The following is a 22223-nucleotide window of genomic DNA, read 5'->3' on the forward strand; positions in this document are numbered from 1 at the left end:
ATGTCCAATCAATTGAATTTACCACAGGTGGAAACATCTCAAAGATGATCAATGGAAACAGGATGCACCTGAGCTCAATTTCGAGTCTCTTAGTAAAGGGTCTGAATACTTATGTAAATAAGGTATCTGTTTTTTTAATTTTTATATACATTTGTAAACATCTAAAAACCTGTTTTCGCTTTGTCATTATGGGGTATTGTGTGTAGATTGATGAGGAAAAACATTTATTTAATTCATTTTAGAATAAGGCTGTAACACAACAAAATGTGGATAAAGGGAAGGGGTCTGAATACTTTCCGAATGCACTGTAGACAGGTGTGTGCCTTTCCAAAACATGTCCAATCAATTTAATTTACCACAGGTGGACTCCAATCAAGTTGTAGAAACATCTCAAGGATGATCAATGGAAACAGGATGCACCTGAGCTCAATTTCGAGTCTCATAGCAAAGGGTCTGAATACTTATGTAAATAAGGTATTTCAGTTTTTTTTTTTTTTTATACATTTGCAAAAATGTCTAAAAACCTGTATGGGGTATTGTGTGTATATTGATGACATTTTTATTTATTTAATCCAATTTAGAATAAGGCTGTAACGTAACAAAATGTGGAAAAAGTCAAGGGGTCTGAATACTTACCGATATGCTGTACATTATTTTAGTTTCTGACTCTTGTTTGATATGAACTCTTATCCATAAATGGAAGTGTATGAATAAAGAAAGCAATGTGGATGGCAACTTCACATCAGTAAAAACACATTACAGAAGGGACGTTGTTGTAAAAAAGTATTTATATACTTCCAAGGACTGAGGACCCTTCTGTGGATCAGTAAAACTGCAGGAAGAACTACCAGCACCTCTTTGCAATAAATGAAACGGTGCCTGAGCATTCCCCACACTAAGTCCATCGTGAACACAATAAAACACTGGTAGAGAATTGTATCATTCTCACTCCCTCTCTCTCCCTCCCCCTTTCTCTCACCAGTGGGAAGGCATGGGAGATCTTGCCGTCCGGTGGCAGCTTGGCTCCAAAGCCATAGGCGGGGAACATCTTGTCACTGTCGTAGTCCTGGATGATCTCCCCCACAGCCTTCAGGGCCATGGCGTAGGCATTCATCTGGTAGGGACTCATGTAGTGCAGAGAGGTGGGCTGGGATGGGTTACCTGGAACACAGCAACAGAGCATACATGTTTTATTTTTTAGACAGGGAAGTCATATTGAAACCCAGAATTTTCAAATGAGTCCTACACAACATAAGAAATACAAAACCCACCTATCAAATACAAGAAAGGCATGGGCCAAATAGGGTCCGTTCCACACTACCATACTACTTGTCTTATAAAGGCGTTTTTAATACATTGATCTAGCTAAGTGGTATGCTAGGGTGAATGCTGACCTAAATCCACATGATTGTGGTTCAAATCCATCTACTTTCCCATACTAGGAGCGTCAGCATTGCAGTATCTGATGTTCATTTGATAGGAAAATATTGTCAACAACATTTGGCCCTGCTTTAGACCAGGAGTCTTCAACCTTTTCTTGCCCTGGGACCCAATCATATGTTAGCCAACTTTTTTTAGGGGGCGCATGTCTTGTCTTATCAGTTGAATGGCAAGGAGAAGTAATCAACATTTTAAAATTAATACATTTGGTAGATAGTTTTTCATTATTTTGACCTCCCCACATTATAATTGGAAGAGGAAGTGTAACTCTAACATAGCCTATTAGCTAGAAAAGTAACTCCAAACACATTTTCGCTAATAGCAGCTGGTTAGACAAAGGTTAGCCATGTGTTGGCAAAAATATATGTCCAAGACAAGAAAGCTTACCAGCAGCCAGCGGCACTGGTACTCATGGGTGCTATGTCAGATACTCCAATGAGTGTAGTTATTTCTCAATATTAGGAGTTGATAAAAAATAAGAATAATCATTAGAAAGAAGATATACTCCTCTTTTATTTTGTAGATATGTAATTCAAAATTGGTTTATTCTGTTGTTATTCATAAATATATCATGCATTATACCATGTTAAATAACCCTGCTTTAGACAACAGGTTAGCATAATATTATTTTACAAGGACTTTTGGTAAACGTTGGTCCTTCAGTAGCCTAAAAGAGACGCTAATAAACAACAAACGGTCTCAGTAATTTGGCTACACTTACCATTAGACGCTGTGAAATCGATGGCCACTGTGAAGTTGAGTTGCGTCCTGGCGAGACAATGATGAATTACGATGAATAACTAAAATTTTACCAGACAAAAACATAATGAAGTCTAGAAAGGATATTGTCTGTTAAAACAACGCAAAACAATTTCAGACATGCATGCTAGGCTGAGTAAGCTGTCAACGGCTAATCAACGTTATTAAGAGTGGCCTCTAACGTTAATGGAACGTTATAAAGAGTGGCCGCTAACGTTAATGGAACGTTATTAAGAGTGGTCTCTAATGTTAATGGAACGTTATTAAGAGTGGCCTCTAACATTAATGGAACGTTATTAAGAGTGGACTCTAACGTTAATGGAACGTTATTAAGAGTGGCCGCTAACGTTAATAGAACGTTATTAAGAGTGGCCTCTAACGTTAATGGAACGTTATTAAGAGTGGCCGCTAACGTTAATGGAACGTTATTAAGAGTAGCCTCTAACGTTAATGGAGTCTTATTAAGAGTGGCCTCTAACATTAATGGAACGTTATTAAGAGTGGCCGCTAACGTTAATGGAACGTTATTAAGAGTGGCCTCTAACATTAATGGAATGTTATTAAGAGTGGACTCTAACGTTAATGGAACGTTATTAAGAGTGGCCGCTAACGTTAATAGAACGTTATTAAGAGTGGCCTCTAACATTAATGGAATGTTATTAAGAGTGGACTCTAACGTTAATGGAACGTTATTAAGAGTGGCCGCTAACGTTAATAGAATGTTATTAAGAGTGGCCTCTAACATTAATGGAACGTTATTAAGAGTGGCCGCTAACGTTAATGGAATGTTATTAAGAGTGGTCTCTAACGTTAATGGAACGTTACTAAGAGTGGCCTCTAACGTTAATGGAATGTTATAAAGAGTGGCCTCTAACGTTCATGGAACGTTATTAAGAGTGGCCGCTAACGTTAATGGAACGTTATTAAGTGTGGTCTCTAACGTTAATGGAACCTTATTAAGTATGGCCTCTAACGTTAATGGAACGTTATTAAGAGTGGCCTCTAACGTTAATGGAACGTTATTAAGAGTGCCTCTAACGTTAATGGAACGTTATTAAGAGTGGCCTTTAACGTTAATGGAACGTTATTAAGAGTGGCCTCTAACGTTAATTGAACGTTATAAAGAGTGGCCTCTAACGTTAATGGAACGTTATTAAGAGTGGCCTCTAACGTTAATGGAACGTTATTAAGAGTGGCCTCTAACGTTAATGGAACGTTATTAAGAGTGGTCTCTAACGTTAATGGAATGTTATTAAGAGTGCCTCTAACGTTAATGGAACATTATTAAGAGTTGGCTCACCCTCCCCGGATGAAGTCCACAAATGTGTATTCTGACTCCACTTTGAAGGACAGCAGTGTCACCTTCAGAGGATAGAGAGATGGGGTGAGGGGAGAGATGGAGATAGAGAAAGAGGGAGAGAGGGCAGAGAGAAACAGGGTGATAGAGGGGAGAGATGGAGAGAGAAAAAGAGGGAGAGAGGGCAAAGAGAAACAGGGTGATAGAGGGGAGAGATGGAGAGAGAGAAAGAGGGAGCGGGAAGAAACATAGATGGGCAAAGCAAAACGTTTACTGCATATGACATATCACAATGGCAATGAATCCTATCTATACAACAATGAATCCTATCTATACAACACAGACAGGTGGACATGGGAAAGCTCAACCGATACTTACTGTCCCTGAATTGACGTACTTCTTCTTCTTGCCTTTCTTTTTATGGTTTAGAACCTGGACAAAAACGGGTAGGAAAGGGAACGTGTACATTGATACAGATGTCTTAGAAAAGAGGACTGGTTTGATTTCACTCTATCGTTTAGAGTATGTAGGTGTGGTACGGAAAGAAATGGACCGAATCTAACATTTCATATTATAAGATGGGGAAGACGGATGGAAAATAACTATTTTCATAGCGGGGATATGTGAGTGTAGTCGTAAGAGTTGGAAATTGGGAAACTTTAATGGGAAAATCACAAAAATGCTTCACTGCTCATCTCATTATTAAAGATACAATTTGACAAACAGTTGTTGATGTATTTCAGTAAGAGCTGTAATAACAGAAGCTGAGGTTGTGTACTTAAAGCTGCAATATGTAACTTTTTGGGAGACCCGACCAAATTCACATAGAAATGTGAAAAGATCTGTCATTCTCATTGTAAGCAAGTCTAAGAAGCAGTAAAGCTGTTCTATGTGCGCTATTTCTATGCTTCCCATTCTTAAGTTTTGTTTTTGCGTCTTTTACTTTCGGTTTTATACACCTGCTTCAAACAGCTGAAAAAACTATATTGTTGGTGATGGAAAATATATTTCACAGCGGTTTAGATGGTACAATGATTCTCTAAACTATACTTGCTTGTTTTGTCACATAAACTGAAATTAGACAAACTACTTGAATTTTTAGCAACCAGGAAATGGCGACCGATTTCTGCATAGTGCACCTTTAAACAGTAGAGTCAGTTGAAAATGTCCTACATAGAGAGACATGACATAATATAAACCTTTTTATAAAGGCTTACAAATATAAATATAATTTATTTATTTTTTTAGTTGAAAAGGCTTTCAACGTCTTGTGCTCACTGGGATACATGCTTAGTGTTGCAGGCTTTAAGTGTTACCATTCTTTTTTTACCTCATAGACGTTGAACTGGCTCTGGCCTCTTGAGAATTCTCTGTAGCTGGTGGTGAACTCGCCAATGAAGTCATGACTGTGGGAATAGTTGCGAGAGTAACACCTGCAGCATCTGAAAGAGTACCATACTGAAGGAAACACCAACCCCGGCCCCTCTTCTTCATCTAAATATCATCACCTAAAGCCAAATAGGACATGCCTGCTTTCAATCGTTGTGTGATATTTAGAGAGGAAGCCTTGTGGGAACATCAGTAGCCACCATCAGTGAAGAAGGAATGGAAAGAGGACAGAGAGATGGAGAGAGGGAGAGATGGAGGGAGGAAGGAGGTCAACACTCATATTTCCTTTCATAAAGAAGGGGACAGAGAGATGGAGGGAGAGGGAGAGAGGAAGGGAGAGATGGAGGGAGGGAGAGATGGAGGGAGGGAGAGATGGAGGGAGGTCAACACTCACATTTCCCCCATAAAGAAGGAATAGAGAGATGGAGGAAGGGAGAGATGGAGGGAGGGAGAGATGGAGGGAGAGAGAGAGAGATGGACGGAGGTCAACACTCACATTTCCCCCATAAAGAAGGAATAGAGAGATGGCGGGAGGGAGAGATGGAGGGAGGGAGAGATGGAGGGAGGTCAACACTCACATTACCCCCATAAAGAAGGAATAGAGAGGTGGCGGGAGGGAGAGATGGAGGGAGGTCAACACTCACATTTCCCCCATAAAGAAGGAATAGAGAGATGAAAGGAGGGAGAGAGGAAGGGAGAGATGGAGGGAGGAGGTCAACACTCACATCGTGAACACTCTCCATTCTGATATCACATCTGATAATATCTTTAAAGTTCCAGTCAGTGATTTATGTTTGTGTGTGCCAACCCTAACCTTAACCCGAACCCTTATGAGGGACAGTCCCCCTCATTGAGATTCCCCTCCAGAGAAAGAATGAGGGATGACATTTGAGGTAGATTTGGAGCGTCTGAGGCTCTCTGGAGATGGTAAATGAAATTAATGAAGGAAGAAACGAGGGGGAGTGGAAGAGAGAATAGAGAGAGAAAGAGAGAGAGCGAGAGAGAGAGAGAAAATTACCTTCCATTTCGGTCCCAATCATACACATCCACCTTGACCGTCCTGGATAGAGGGAAGAAGAGAGAGAAAGATGAGAATCACAGAGGTGTGTGTGTGTGTGTGTGTGTGTGTGTGTGTGTGTGTGTGTGTGTGTGTGTCTGTGTGTTCCAAGTCTGTGAAATATGAGGCATACAGTAGTTCACCCACCACCTATGGAGAAATGTTCAAACATAATCTCAAATGGTCACACAGATTATATTCTCAAATGGTCAAACAGATGCATTTTCACTCTCCTTGAAAAATCTGTGGTGATGAAGTATAGAAATAGCTTAAAGGATTTACCCAGTCAAAATTATTATGTACAGTCGTGGTCAAAAGTTTTGAGAATTACACAAATATTAATTTTCACAAAGTCTGGTGCCTCAGTTTTTATGATGTCAATTTGCATATACTCCAGAATGTTATGAAGAGTGATCAGATGAATTGCAATTAATTGCAATGTCCCTCTTTGCCATGAAAATGAAATTAATCCCAAAAAAAACATTTCCACTGCATTTCAGCCCTGCCACAAAAGGACCAGCTGACATCATGTCAGTGATTCTCTCGTTAACACAGGTGAGAGTGTTGACGAGGACAAGGCTGGAGATCACTCTGTCATGCTGATTGAGTTAGAATAACAGACTGGAAGCTTTAAAAGGAGGGTGGTGCTTGAAATCATTGCTCTTCCTCTGTTAACCATGGTTACCTGCAAGGAAACACGTGCCGTCATCATTGCTTTGCACAAAAAGGGATTCACAGGCAAGGATATTGCTGCTATTAAGATTACACCTAAATCAACCATTTATCGGATCATCAAGAACTTCAAGGAGAGAGGTTCAATTGTTGTGAAGAAGACTTCAGGGCACCCAAGAAAGTCCAGAAAGCACCAGGACCGACTCCTAAAGTTGATTCAGCTGCGGGATCGGGGCACCACCAGTGCAGAGCTTGCTCAGGAATGGCAGCAGGCAGGTGTGAGTGCATCTGCACGCACAGTGAGGCGAAGACTTTTGGAGGATGGCCTGGTGTCAAGAAGGGCAGCGAGGAAGCCACTTTTCTACAGGAAAAACATCAGGGACAGACTGATATTCTGCAAAAGGTACAAGGATTGGACTGCTGAGGATTGGGGTAAAGTCATTTTCTCTGATGAATCCCCTTTCCGATTGTTTGGGGCATCCAGAAAAAAGCTTGTCCGGAGAAGACAAGGTGAGCGCTACCATCAGTCCTGTGTCATGCCAACAGTAAAGCATCCTGAGACCATTTATGTGTGGGGTTGTCCCCTGTAGCTCAGTTGGTAGAGCATGGCGCTTGCAACGCCAGGGTTGTGGGTTCGTTTCCCACGAAGGGCCAGTATGAAAATGTATGCACTCACTAACTGTAAGTCGCTCTGGATAAGAGCGTCTACTAAAATGTAAAAAATGGGTTGCTTCTCAGCCAAGGGAGTGGGCTCACTCACAATTTTGCCTAAGAACACAGCCATGAATAAAGTACAGATCAGGTTTGGGTTATAAAAAAATATCAGAAACTTTGAACATCCCACGGAGCACCATTAAATCCATTATTAAAAAATGGAAATAATATGGCACCACATCAAACCTGCCAAGAGAGGGCCGCCCATCTAAACTCACGGACCAGACAAGGAGGGCATTAATCAGAGAGGCAACAAAGAAACCAAAGATAACCCTGAAGGAGCTGCAAAGCTCCACAGCGGAGATTGGAGTATCTGTCCATAGGACCACTTTAAGCCGTACACTCCACAGAGCTGGGCTTTACGGAAGAGTGGCCAGAAAAAAAGCCATTGCTTAAAGAAAAAAATAAGCAAACACGTTTGGTGTTCGCCAAAAGGCATGTGGGAGACTCCCCAAACTTATGGAAGAAGATACTCTGGTCAGATGAGACTAAAATTGAGCTTTTTGGCCTTCAAGGAAAACGCTATGTCTGGTGCAAACCCAACACCTCTCATCACCCTGAGAACACCATCCCCTCAGTGAAGCATGGTGGTGGCAGCATCATGCTGTGGGGATGTTTTTCATCGGCAGGGTCTGGGAAACTGGTCAGAATTGAAGGAATTATGGATGGCGCTAAATACAGGGAAATTCTTGAGGGAAACCTGTTTCAGTCTTCCAGAGATTTGAGACTGGGACGGAGGTTCACCTTCCAGCAGGACAATGACCCTAAGCATACTGCTAAAGCAAAACTCGAGTGGTTTAAGGGGAAACATTTAAATGTCTTGGAATGGCCTAGTCAAAGCCCAGACCACAATCCAATTGAGAATCTGTGGTATGACTTAAAGATTGCTGTACACCAGCGGAACCCATCCAACTTGAAGGAGCTGGTGCAGTTTTGCCTTGAAGAATGGGCAAAAATCCCAGTGGCTAGATGTGCCAAGCTTATTGAGACATACCCCAAGAGACTTGCAGCTGTAATTGCTGCGAAAGGTGGCTCTACAAAGTATTGACTTTGGGGGGGTGAATAGTTATGCACGCACAATTTTTCTGTTTTTTTGTCTTATCTCTTGTTCGTTTCACAATAAAAAGATTTTGCATCTTCAAAGTGGTAGGCATGTTGTGTAAATCAAATGATACAAACCCCCCAAAAATATATTTTAATTCCAGGTTGTAAGGCAACAAAATGGGAAAAATGCCAAGGGGGGTAAATACTTTCTCAAGCCACTGTAAATAGGATACAATATACTGTTCATTTAATTAATTAACAATATAATACAATTAATTCGCATGAATCATAATTCACAAGGATAAAAAGCTGTACCCACTAACAATAAATTCCAAAGTAATAGTTTGTGTGTGTGTGTGTGTGTGTGTGTGTGCGTGCGTGCGTGCGTGCGTGCGTTTGAGAACCAGAGATAAACGAAACATCGTGGAACCTCCATGTTGGTCCCAATAACACCAGCGCTGGCCTCTGAGACAATATGGCCGACTGCTGGCATTATTCTGACCACCACAGAGCATTATGGGTACTGTAGTAAATCATGCTACAGCAGCATTCCATAGTCCTTTAGATTGAGGGCGGACAGTGACAAAAGCACAAAGACTTAGTCCCAAAGCCTTTCCAATGGCTCAGCTAGCAAGGTGCTGGCAACATCAGAGTTTGATTCTGGCATGGACCATACTGGAGAATATACTGCTGTAGCCTATACTCATTTTTACATTGCTTGTTTTTTGTGTTCTTTAAAAGCGCTTTGAGATTCTTTCTGTAATGGAAAGCACAATGAAATAAATAAATAAATATAATTTATTAGGTTGCTCTGGATGAAAGCTTCTGCTGAAATCCCCCAAAATAGCTCATGTGGTCATCTCTTTACCCTAGGTGCTAAGTGATATTTGACCCATGCAGTTGGCTGTCCGTGTGTCACTCACCTATCATAGTCTCCATTACAGAGGGCTCGTACTGGGATGGTGAAGGGCTGCCACACAGGGTTCAGAGTATTCTTTATCACCTCTGTCTTATGGCAGATGGTGAACCTACAGGACACAGAACACACAAGGAGCTCTGAGTACAGATACTGTACAGGGATGGAAAAGGTATTAACCACAAATACCAAAGAATATGGTGAACCTACAGAAATAGAATTACTTATAAGGGTGCGGTCGAATGGCCGTGGTGTGATGGGCTTCCCCCCCTAGTAATTATATTTGTATGGACCCAAAGAAATTCCTGACGCCAGTGATGGCAAACGAGACGATCATTTTGAATGTCTATGATATGGGTACACAGCATTTACATTACATTTACATTTACGTCATTTAGCAGACGCTCTTATCCAGAGCGACTTACAAATAGGTGCATTCACCTCATAGCCAGTGGGATAACCACTTTACAATGTTTTTTTCAAGGCATAGAGGTATCCACCACAAACACCAAGGAAATGAAAGCGTTTGTTCTCTCCAAAATCAACATTTTGATATCAACAGATATTATATTTTCCATTCATTTTGGGGTTGAGGCAAAGGCCTATAGCTGGATCTACATAACAGACGATGTGGGAAGTTAACTCATCTCGATACGCACACATAAACACACACACTCACGTTCCGTCTTCATTGCTGCGGTAGAAGACCAGGAATGGGTCTGACTTGCCGAAGAAGTCTTTTTTGTCCAGCTTGTTGGCACACAGCTGCATAGTGGCAATGTCCTGAAAGAAAATACAAGTCTCAGACAAGTCTAAACATTAAACCAAGGTGGTGGTATTAATCGGCCACCAAAGGTGCTTCTACAAAGTTTTGACTCAGGGTGTGAATAGTTACAGAGAATTTGGAAAGTATTCAGACCCCTTGACTTCTTCCGTATTTTGTTATGTTACAGCCTTATTCTAAAAAGTATTAAATAGTTATTTTCTCTCATCAATCTACACACAATACCCCATAATGACAAAACAAAAATAGGTTTCTAGATTTTTGGGCCAAAAAAAAAAACAAATAAAAAAAGGAAATCTCACATTTACATAAGTATTCAGACCCTTTACTCAGTACTTTGTTGAAGCACCTTTGTCAGCGATTACAGACCTGAGTCTTCTTGGGTATGACGCTACAAGCTTGGCACACCTGTATTTGGGGAGTTTCTCCCATTCTTCTCTGCAGATCCTCTCAAGCTCTGTCAGGTTGGATGGGGAGCATCGCTGCACAGCAATTTTCAGGTCTCTCCAGAGATGTTCGATGGGGTTCATGTCCGGGCTCTGGCTGGGCCACTCAAGGACATTCAGAGACTTGTCCCGAAGCAACTCCTGCTTAGGGTTGTTGTCCTGTTGGAAGGTGAATCTTTGCCCCAGTCTGAGGTCCTGAGCACTCTAGAGCAGGTTTTCATCAAGGATCTCTCTGTAATTTGCTGACTAGTCTCCCAGTCCCTGCTGCTGTAAAACATCCCCACAGCATGATGCTGCCATCACCATGCTTCACTGTAGGGATGGTGCCAGGTTTCCTCCAGACGTGACACTTGGCATTCAGGCCAAAGAGTTCAATCTTGGTTTCATCAGACCAGATAATCTTGTTTCTCATGGTCTGAGAGTCCTTTAGGTGCCTTTTGTCAAACTCCAAGCGGGCTGTCGTGTGCCTTTTACTGAGGAGTGGCTTCCGTCTGGATTGATGGAGTGCTGCAAAGATGGTTGTCCTTCTGGAATGTTCTCCCATCTCCACAGAGGAACTCTGGAGCTCTTTAGAGAGATCATCGGGTTCTTGGTCACCTCCCTGACCAAGGCCCTTCTCCCCCGATTACTCAGTTTGGCCGGCGGCCAGCTCTAGGAAGAGTCTTGGTGATTCCAAACTTCTTCCATTTATGAACGATGGAGGCCACTGTGTTCCTGGGGACCTTCAATGCTGCAGAAATTTTTTGGTAACCTTCCCCAGATCTGTGCCTCGACACAATCCTGTCTCAGAGCTCTACGGACAATTCCTTCGACCTCATGGCTTGGTTTTTGCTCTGACATGCACTGTCAACTGTGGGAACTTATATAGACAGGTGTGTGCCTTTCCAAATCATGTCCAATCAATTGAATTTACCACAAGTGGACGCCATTCAAGTTGTAGAAACATCTCAAGGATGATCAACGGAAACAGGATGTACCTGAGCTCAATTTCGAGTCTCATAGCAAAGGGTCTGAATACTTATGTAAATAAGGTATTTCTGTTTTTTATATGTAATACATTTGCAAACATTTCTAAAAACCTGTTTTCGCTTTGTCATTATGGGGTATTGTGTGTAGATTGATGAGGATTTGTATTTATTTAATCCATTTTAAAATAAGGCTGTAACATAAACAAAAGGTGGAAAAACGGAAGGGGTCTGAATACTTTCCGAATGCACTTTAAGTAAATTACATATTTCAGTATTTCATTTTCAATACATTTGCAAACATTTCTAAAAATATGTTTTCACTTTGTTATTATGGGGTATTGTGTGTAGATGGGTGAGAAAACAAAGTAACACAACAAAATGTGGAATAAGTCAAGGGGTATGAACACTTTCTGAAGCCACTGTAACTACAATGGCTAAACATCACTATTTTAACATATTCAAAAATAAACATGTTGCTTTTAACAATTTTTCCGACCAAGTGTTTATGAGAAAGGTTGATTCTTGTTTGGAGATGGTTTAGGGGTTGACAGGTTGGATTCAGCAACAAGTCGACACACTTTCTATGACAGCACTACACAGTCGTGGTCAAAAGTTTTGAGAATGACACAAATACTAATTTTCACAAAGTCTGCTGCCTCAGTTTTGATGATGGCAATTTGCATATATTACAGAATGTCATGAAGAGTGATCAAATGAATTGCAATTAATTGCAAAGTCCCTCTTTGCCATGAAAATGAACTTAATCCCAAAAAAACATTTCCATTGCATTTCAGCCCTGCTACAAAAGGACCAGCTGCCATCATGTCAGTGATTCTCTCATTAACACAGGTGAGAGTGTTGACGAGGACAAGGCTGGAGATGACTCTGGCATGCCGATTGAGTTAGAATAACAGACTGGAAGCTTTAAAAGGAGGGTGGTGCTTGAAATCATTGTTCTTAAGTTGATTCAGCTGCGGGATCAGGGCACCACCAGTGCAGAGCTTGCTCAGGAATGGCAGCAGGCAGGTGTGAGTGCATCTGCATGCACAGTGAGGCGAAGACTTTTGGAGGATGGCCTGGTGTCAAGAAGGGCAGCAAAGAAGCCACTTCTCTCCAGGAAAAACATCAGGGACAGACTGATATTCTGCAAAAGGTACAGGGATTGGACTGCTGAGGACTGGGGTAAAGTCATTTTCTCTGATGAATCCCCTTTCCGATTGTTTGGGGCATATGGAAAACACCTTGTCCGGAGAAGACAAGGTGAGCGCTACCATCAGTCCTGTGTCATGTCAACAGTAAAGCATCCTGAGACCATTCATGTGTGGGGTTGCTTCTCAGCCAAGGGAGTGGGCTCACTCACAATTTTGCCTAAGAACACAGCCATGAATAAAGAATGGTACCAACACATCAGAACAACTTCTCCCAACCATCCAAGGACAGTTTGGTGATGACCAATGCCTTTTCCAGCATGATGGAGCACCTTGCTATAAGGCAAAAGTGATAACAAAGTGGCTCGGGGAACAAAACATCGACATTTTGGGTCCATGGCCAGGAAACTCCCCAGACCTTAATCCCATTGAGAACTTGTGGTCGATCCTCAAGAGGCGGGTGGATAAACAAAAACCCACAAATTCTGACAAACTCCAAGCATTGATTATGCAAGAATGGGCTGCCATCAGTCAGGATGTGGCCCAGAAGTTAATTGACAGCATACCAGGGCGGATTGCAGAGGTCTTGAAAAAGAAGGTTCAACACCGCAAATATTGACTCTTTGCATAAACTTAATGTAATTGTCAATAAAAGCCTTTGACACTTATGGAATGCTTGTAATTATACTTCAGTATACCATAGTATCATCTGACAAAGATATTTCATTACACTGAAGCAGCAAACTTTGTGAAGACCAATACCACGACTGTAGACCTTTCCTGCAGTCAAATGACCAAATCACCTTCTAGTGGCCTCAAAGGTGGAATGTTATTAATATTTTATTTTATTTCATAATAATAAACATTATTATTTTTAAACCTGCCGATATCCAGTGTTTCTATGTCAAACGGTTTGTTATATTTCAGTCTTCTGTGATGTATATAAAGCGTAATTTTGGGATACAATCTCAAATGTAATACATTTCAACTCAAATATCTGACATGGTACAAGTGTCTTATTTTTTTAAAGCCAATAACCATGTGTGTGAGGTGTATACTTTTGTTTCAAAGTAGATTGGTTTTAAGACTATCAAGAAACACTCTGTGTGACCCTGATTTAGCCCACTGCAGTAAAAGGTTAGTAACCATGTAATAGGATAAAGAGTTACTATAAGTACCAAGAGATGTAATGGTAAAAGTAATTGAAAATGTCAAGTTAAAGCTGCAATATGTAACTTTTTGGGCGACCTAACCAAAGCACATAGAAATGTGAGTTATAGATCTGTCATTCTCATTGAAAGCAAGTCTAAGAATCAGTAGATATGTTCTATGTACGCTATTTCTATACTTGTCTTTCTTAAGTTTAGTTTTTGCATCTTTTACTTTCGGTTTTGTACACCAGCTTCAAAAAGCTGAAAATACTATAGTTATGGATATTGAAAAGATATTTCACAGTGGTTTAGATGGTACAATAAATTATCTACACTGCTTTTTTTGTCACAAACTGAAATTAGGCAAACTATTAGAATTTTAGCAACCAGGAAATGGCGGAGCGATTTCTGCATATTGCAACTTTAACAAGTATGCTGTGCATATGTATGTGCATATGCACCTCAATGACAACATCCATATTCATCATATTTCACAGGGAAACCTCTGAGAAAGCCAAAACAAAAGACTCATTTGGTTGAGCAAATATCTACCGAGGAGGAGCAGCCCACCTGTATAAACAGAATAGAACTAGAACGGAGACATCACAGAACATTGACTTGAACGGGTTTTACCATTTTTGGTAATTATATTTTTATGAGCGCGACATCCTGTGGAAATCACACCTTTCGGAGATCTGGGCGAGGTGGCAGAGTAAACACAACATTTAATCTGGCACGCAGCATGCCCCTTCCTTTCTCTTTCTGTAATGAACGATACACTTTAATATATTCTCTATGTTTGATGATACAGAACTTAACTATGCATACATATGCACGTTTTCAGAGCCCAATCACGATACCCCCAATAGAGATGGAATAAGAATGATACTTCATCTCAATGGGTATTCCTCTGTTTTCTCAATCATTAGATAAATCATTCCCAGGAAGTCAAACTGAGAAAGAGAGAGAGAGAGAGAGAGAGAGAGAGAGAGAGAGAGAGAGAGAGAGAGAGCGAGAGAGAGAGAGAGAGACGTAATAACGGAACATGACCTGTCTCTATTTAATTATTCAGCCACCAAGAAAAAGAGGAAAACATTTGAGATAGAGAGATAAATAATTCATAACTGAGGGGAATCGTCACTGTCGTTATTCACTGTCAGGATGTATATTTATTCCAATATTGTTGTCTGCATTACCCCGACAGAATGATAATCTTTTCACTGGGTGCGTCCCAAATGGCACCCTATTCCCTATATAGTGCACTCCCAAAGGGTTCTGGTCAAAAGTAGTTTGCTATGTAGTTAATAGGATCCTTTTGGGACATTACCACTATTTTATATTCCCTGTCATGATGTTGAATAGATGAGAATATGATAAATACATACACAATGGAATAAAGAAATAAGAAAAGGAAAGGTGGAGACTGAGGGAGAGATATGATCTAGCCTAAAGTAGAGATATGACCTCGCCTAAAGTAGAGATATGACCTAGTAGAGATATGTTCTAGCCTAAAGTAGAGATATGACCTAGCCTAAAGTAGAGATATGACCTAGTAGAGAAATGTTCTAGCCTAAAGTAGAGATATGACCTAGTAGAGATATGTTCTAGCCTAAAGTAGAGATATGACCTAGTAGAGATATGTTCTAGCCTAAAGTAGAGATATGACCTAGTAGAGATATGTTCTAGCCTAAAGTAGAGATATGACCTAGTAGAGATATGTTCTAGCCTAAAGTAGAGATATGACCTAGTAGAGATATGACCTAGCCTAAAGTAGAGATATGACCTAGTAGAGATATTTTCTAGCCTAAAGTAGAGATATGACCTAGTAGAGATATGATCTAGCCTGAAGTAGAGATATGTTCTAGCCTAAAGTAGAGATATGACCTAGTAGAGATATGTCCTAGTAGAGATATGACCTAGTAGAGATATGACCTAGTATAGATATGACCTAGCAGAGATATGTCCTAGTAGAGATATGACCTAGTATAGATATGTCCTAGTATAGATATGACCTAGTAGAGATATGACTAGCCTAAAGTAGAGATATGTCCTAGTAGAGATATGACCTAGTATAGATATGTCCTAGTAGAGATATGTTGTTGTTGCTTTGTTGTTCTTGTTGTTGTATTTATTATTTCTGTCTCAAATCTTTGTGTGTGTGTGTTGATTCTTCTATCCTTGTGGGAACCTAAAATCCCCAAAAGTCCCCACAAAGATAGTAAAACAAGGAAAATTCTCTCTCGTGGGGACTTTTCCCACATCCCCATGAGGACAAAGGCTATTTTAAGCTTAGGGGTTAAGTTTGGGGTTAGGGTTACAATTAGGGGTAGGGGTAGAATTAGGGTTAGGGTAAGGGGTTAGTGGTTAGGGTTAAGAGTTAAGTTTAGGTTTAGGGTTTGGGTTAGGGTTATGGGTTAAGGTTAGGGTTAGGGTTAGGGAAAATAGGATTATAATGGAAATCAATTTTATGTCCTCACAGTGTTGGAAAAAGTACCCAACTGTCATACTTGAGTAAAAGCAAAGAAGCCTTAATAGAAAAGGACAAGTAAAAGTGAAAGTCACCCAGTAAATACTACTTGAGTAAAAGTCTAAATGTATTTGGTTTTATATACTTAAGTATCAAAAGTAAATATAATTGCTCAAATATACTTAAATATCAAAAGTAAAAGTAAAAGTATAAATCATTTCATATTCCTTATATTAAGCAAACCAGACGGCACCATTTTCTTGTTATTTTAATGTACGTATAGCCAGTGGCACAGTCCAACACTCAGACATAATTTACAAACGAAGCATGTGTGTTTAGTGAGTCCGCCAGATCAGAGGCAGTAGGGATGACCAGGGATGTTCTCTTGATAAGTGAGTGAATTGGACTATTTTCCTGTCCTGCTAAGCATTCAAAATGTAACGAGTACTTTTGGGTGTCAAGGAAAATGTATGGAGTAAAAAATACATTATTTTCTTTAGGAATGTAGTGAAGTAAAAGTAAAAGTAGTAAAAATATAAATAGTAAAGTAAAGTACAGATACCCCCAAAAAACGACTTAAGTAGTACATTAAAGTATTTTTACTTAAGTACTTTACACAAATGAGAACAAAGCATTGTGGACAGCCTTGTAAAGAGGCTGTCAACCCGACAGGTGTGTGTGTGTGATAACCAGAGATAAACGAAACAACGTGTGTGTGTGTGTTACTGACCCTGCAGTTACTCAGTTCCTCAGCGGTGAATATGATGTTCCCACACTTCTTCCCTGGGATCCCACTGGATAGAGAGAAAAGGAGAAAAGAAAGAAATACAAAAAAATTAGCAGTACTGTGTTAGGGTCCTGTGTGGGTGATTTGTGTACATAATTTGCTTTTGTAATGCATTTTGTAAGGATCTATTAGTGTGCCTCTCTGTACGCATTCATGTACACGGAATGGAAGGTCGAGACCTTGAGTGAAATAGATACGCGCGCACACCATAGCTCACCTCATGTTAACAGTAGACATCTAATGGTCAGTCCTGATAACTTTACTACCTCACATTCAGACTCTAAATCAAACAGATCTGAAAACAGCCCATCGCTCCACATTAGCACTCCACATAATAAACCCAGTGGAAGAGGCCTGACCTCAGATCAGATGTTGGCAGTCCAGGGAGATTCGTCTCCTCCTCCACACATGTTCTACATCCCAAATGGCACCTTATTCCCTATATAGTGCACTACTTTTGACCAGAGCCCATAAAGCCCATAAATAGGGAATAGGGTGCAATATGGGACACAACCATAGAAAATAGATGAGGGTTTTGGATGAGTACTTTTCACAAGGGTAGCCATTACCATTAAATCCAAGCAGACTAATTCTTTTTAGGGCCGATTTGAGTTTCTATCAAATGATGTATGAGGTGATCAGGGTAATTGTAATGACATTAGATTGAAAAATGGAGGCCAGACGGACTGGTGTTAAGAGGGGAATCCCTATTTAACAAGGGGCGGCTTTTTAATTTCTGTTACCACTATCAATCAATTTGCTGTGAGCGATGGTTTGGGAATAGCTTCATTAGATGTGTGTCAATGACAGAGAGAGGAAAGAAGCATCAGGTTTCTCTTCCCAAGAAGATCGTTTATATAGAAAAACAATTCACCATGTTTGACCTTTTAATGGCGTCAGACCAAGGCTCTGCATCTGTCCTCGTGCCCCTAGACCTTAGCGCTGCTTTTGACACCACAATCTTTTGGAGCGATTGGAAACCGTAATTAGTCTACACGGACAAGTTCTTGCCTGATTTAGATCTTATCTGTCGGAAAGATATCAGTTTGTCTCTGTGGATGGTTTGTCCTCAATTGTACGTTTCGGTTTTCCTCAAGGTTCCGTTTTAGGACCACTATTGTTTTCACTATATATTCTACCTCTTGGTGATGTCATTCGGAAATACAATGTCAACTTTCACTGCTATGTGGACGACACACAGCTGTACATTTCGATGAAACATGGTGAAGCCCCAAAACTGCCTACCCTGGAAGCCTGTGTTTCAGACATAAGGAAGTGGATGGCGGCAAATGTTTTACTTTTAAACTCGAACAGAACAGCGATGCTAGTTCTAGGTCCCAAGAAACAAAGAGATCTGCTGTTGGATCTGACAATTCATCTTGATGGTTGTACAGTCTTCTCAAATAAAACTGAGAAGGACCTCTGTGTTACTCTGGACCCTGATCTCTCTTTTGACGAACATATCAAGAATATTTCAAGGACAGCTTTTTTCCATCTTCGTAACATTGCAAAAATCTGAAACTTTTTGTCCAAAAATGATGAAGAAAAACTAATCCATGCTTTTGTCACTTCTAGATTCGACTACTGCAATGCTCTACTCTCCGGATAACCGGATAAAGCACTAAATAAACTTCAGTTAGTACTAACCACGGCTGCTAGAATCTTCACTAGAACCAATTAATTTGATCATATTACTCCAGTGCTAACCTCCTGTTAAGGCTAGGGCTGATTTCATGGTTTTACTGCTAACCTACAAAGCATTACATTGGCTTGCTCCTACCTATCTCTCCGATTTGGTCCTGCCGTACATACCTACACGTACGCTACGGTCACAAGACGCGGGCCTCCTTATTGTCCCTAGAATTTCTAAGCAAACAGCTGGAGGCAGGGCATTCTCCTATAGAGCTCAATTTTTATGGAATGGTCTGCCTATCCATGTGAGAGACGCATACTCGGCCTCAAACTTTAAATCTTTACTGAAGACTCATCTCTTCAGTAGGTCCTACGATTGAGTGTAGTCTGGCCCAGGGGTGCAAAGGTGAACGGCAAGGCACGTGAGCGACGAACCGCCCTTGCTGTCTCTGCCTGGCCGGCTCCCCTCTCTCCACTGGGATTCTCTGCCTCTGACAGTATTACAGGGTCTGAGTCCCTGGCTTACTAGTGCTCTTCCATGCCGTCCCTAGGAGGGGTGCGTCACTTGAGTGGGTTGAGTCACTGACGTGATCTTCCTGTCCGGTTTTGCGCCACCTCGGGCTCGTGCGGTGAAGGAGATCTTCGTGGGCTATACTCAGCCTTGTCTCAGGATAGTAAGTTGGTTGATATCCCTCTAGTGGTGTGGGGGCTGTGCTTGGGTGGGTGGGGTTATATCCTGCCTGGTTGGCCCTGTCCGAGGGTATCGTCGGAAGGGGCCACAGTGTCCCCCGACCCCCCCCCCCCGACCCTGCTGCAATAGTCTATGTGCCGGGGGGCTAGGGTCAGTCTGTTATATCTGGTGTAATTCTCCTGTCTTATCTGGTGTCCTGTGTGAATTTAACTATGCTCCCTCTAATTCTCTCCCTCCCTCCCCTCCCGGAGTTCCTGAGCCCTAAGACCATGGCTCAGGACTACCTGGCCTGATGACTCCTGGCTGTCCCCAGTCCACCTGGCCGTGCTGCTGCTCCAGTTTCCACTCTTCTGCCTGCGGCTATGGAACCCTGACCTGTTCACCGGACGTGTTACCTTGTCCCAGACCTGCTGTTTTTGACTCTCTCTCTCTCTACTGCACCTGCTGTCTCGACCTCTGAATGCTTGGCTATGAAAAGCCAACTGACATTTACTCCTGAGGTACTGACCTGTTGCACCCTCTACAACCACTGTGATTATTATTTGACCCTGCTGGTCATCTATGAACGTTTGAACATCTTGAAGAACAATCTGGCCTTAATGGCCATGTACTCTTATAATCTCCACCCGGCACAGCCAGAAGAGGACTGGTCACCCCTCAGAGCCTGGTTCCTCTCTAGGTTTCTTCCTAGGTTCCTGACTTTCTAGGGAGTTTTTCCAAGCCCCCGTGCTTCTACATCTGCATTGCTTGCTGTTTGGGGTTTTAGGCTGGGTTTCTGTATAGCACTTTGTGACATCTGCTGATGTAAAAAGGGCTTTATAAATACATTTGATTGATTGATTGATATATATTTTGTCATGAATCTGCTTCCATGAGACTGTTGAGTAACAATGGTTGACACAACATTCATAATCAGAACAAGTTGACAGACAGTCAAATCCACCATGTAATACAATGATTTGCTCCATCCACTTGACATTGCATTATACATCTTCTAAGTGGGGCTATAGGATGATTAACATGCTTGCTGTGAGATCTAAGGGTGTTGTCGTAAACACCCTTGCCACACACACACACTCTGACATGTTCACGACAGCTAGAGGTGGTAAATGTACCGGCGACAATGTATTTCACACACACACACACACACACACACCTGTCGGGTTGGCAGCCTCTTTCCAAGGCTGTCCACAATGCTTACAATGCCCTTGAACATTCTCTACCCAGCATTCCAGCCACACAGATCTTCTGTATTCTCCGCTAAGCCACTTTGACAGCCTGATTACTTCACAAGGGCAAACTCAAAGCTTGTTGCTGTCAGGAAAGACACCCTGACACCCTCGGTTTTGTTAAACACACACGTACGCACATACACGCACAAACACACAGAGAGACACACACACAGAGGGGCTAACAAACACTGATATACACAAAGACACAAACCCGTAAACTCGCACATACGCACACACACACAAACAAAACACACACACACAAACAAACACACACACACCATCTACCTCCTCCACCTCTTTGTAAGTACAGTCACGCCGGCATTGAGATGAGAGGTAAAAACTCAGAAAGCAGCAATACAAACCATAATTAATTCACGTGTTTTTTTTTGTTTTTTTATTCACGTGATTATTTATTTTGTATTATTCACATGTGATTTATTTTCTTCCTCTGTTTAAAAAAAAATCATTTTAGCCTCCTTCCCTCCTTCCTCGATTAACAAGAAGCACTCTATGACATAGCCAGTCTCTCGCCCCAGGCCCAATTCAAACACTACCTGGAAGGCTGGATGTCTCTGGATGTCTCTGGATGTCTCTGGATGTCTCTGGATGTCTCTATGTCTCTATTGATGTGAAAATGGTCTCATCCAGGGGTGCACCTTTGGTTTTAGAAGTGTGTGGGGGGGACATCACTTTTTAAAGAATCGGATAAACACTCCAAACAGCCTACCCGACCGCTCGGAGGCGTCCGCATGGTCCTAAAGCACACCATTGCCTCGTTTTGTATCACATTCCAATGATAAAACTGGGGGGGAACACAAAAATACAATTTCAGAATGCGGGTGGGGGGCTGGGGGGTGGGGGGCGGGGGTACATGCAGCACAATATGAGTGAAGTCAATACGGGAGGAGGGTCATTCCATGTAATTTCAGCAAGCCATGTCACCAACCATCTCAGATTGTTCTAAAATCGTTTCTGTAGATAAAAACAGATAAGATTAGCATTCCTGAAACATAATTGTGTTGAATTATAATTTGATCTCTGAGAAATTAAGCTAATTGATTGAACCCAAATTGGCCATTTTAATTTATAGGATTCATATTATCTTCAATAAATACAGTACCAAACATCCGATTTGGACCATAATTCTTCCTAACAATGAGTAAGATATGAGGAATCCAATAAAATTATCAAAAGTCATCCACAGACACCCCACACCCCACGCCAATCCCACCCCAACAACCAGTATACAGTATCCATTCTCTATGTCTGACAAGTAGCATGGAGCTGCTGCTTGGAGTATTGTTTCTTCAACCTTTGTAATGTATTCCCTGTGAATCTGGTGATGGTTTTCTTCCCCTATTCAGAGAAATTAGCCATTGAAGTCTCTTGCATTCTATACCGTAAATTAGTTGGAAAATACCAAGTTCTGCCCACTAGATGTCGCTGTTCCTGCTACTGCCACCACACCCTTTTATCCATTTTGCGGGTCTCTTGTGTTTATTAAATGGATCACCACATTTTCTTTGCAACTTTGGGTGGAAAACCAATTGCTTTTGCTCATGATTAAAATAAATTGTGTGATCATCCTCACCATTACAGCCAGGCCTCCATGAAAGCAATTCAGCTTCT

At 41.3% G+C, this 22223-nt stretch overlaps 1 protein-coding gene across 1 annotated transcript in view; it reads right to left on the minus strand.

Moving 5' to 3' along the window:
* The window catches only part of LOC121578009 (copine-9-like), a 185751-nt gene that overhangs the window by 31364 nt on the left and 132164 nt on the right, over positions 1–22223 (minus strand). The window contains exons 8-16 of the mRNA XM_041892046.1: positions 16983–17046; positions 9968–10071; positions 9296–9400; positions 5904–5945; positions 4827–4902; positions 3875–3928; positions 3500–3561; positions 2162–2208; positions 980–1161 (exon numbers count right to left, since the gene is read on the minus strand). Of these exons, the coding sequence (XP_041747980.1) occupies positions 980–1161; positions 2162–2208; positions 3500–3561; positions 3875–3928; positions 4827–4902; positions 5904–5945; positions 9296–9400; positions 9968–10071; positions 16983–17046 (736 nt within the window). The remainder of the gene's footprint in view (positions 1–979; positions 1162–2161; positions 2209–3499; positions 3562–3874; positions 3929–4826; positions 4903–5903; positions 5946–9295; positions 9401–9967; positions 10072–16982; positions 17047–22223) is intronic.

The sequence above is a fragment of the Coregonus clupeaformis genome, chromosome 12, assembly GCF_020615455.1.
Source record: "Coregonus clupeaformis isolate EN_2021a chromosome 12, ASM2061545v1, whole genome shotgun sequence".
Classification (NCBI taxonomy): Eukaryota; Metazoa; Chordata; class Actinopteri; order Salmoniformes; family Salmonidae; genus Coregonus; species Coregonus clupeaformis.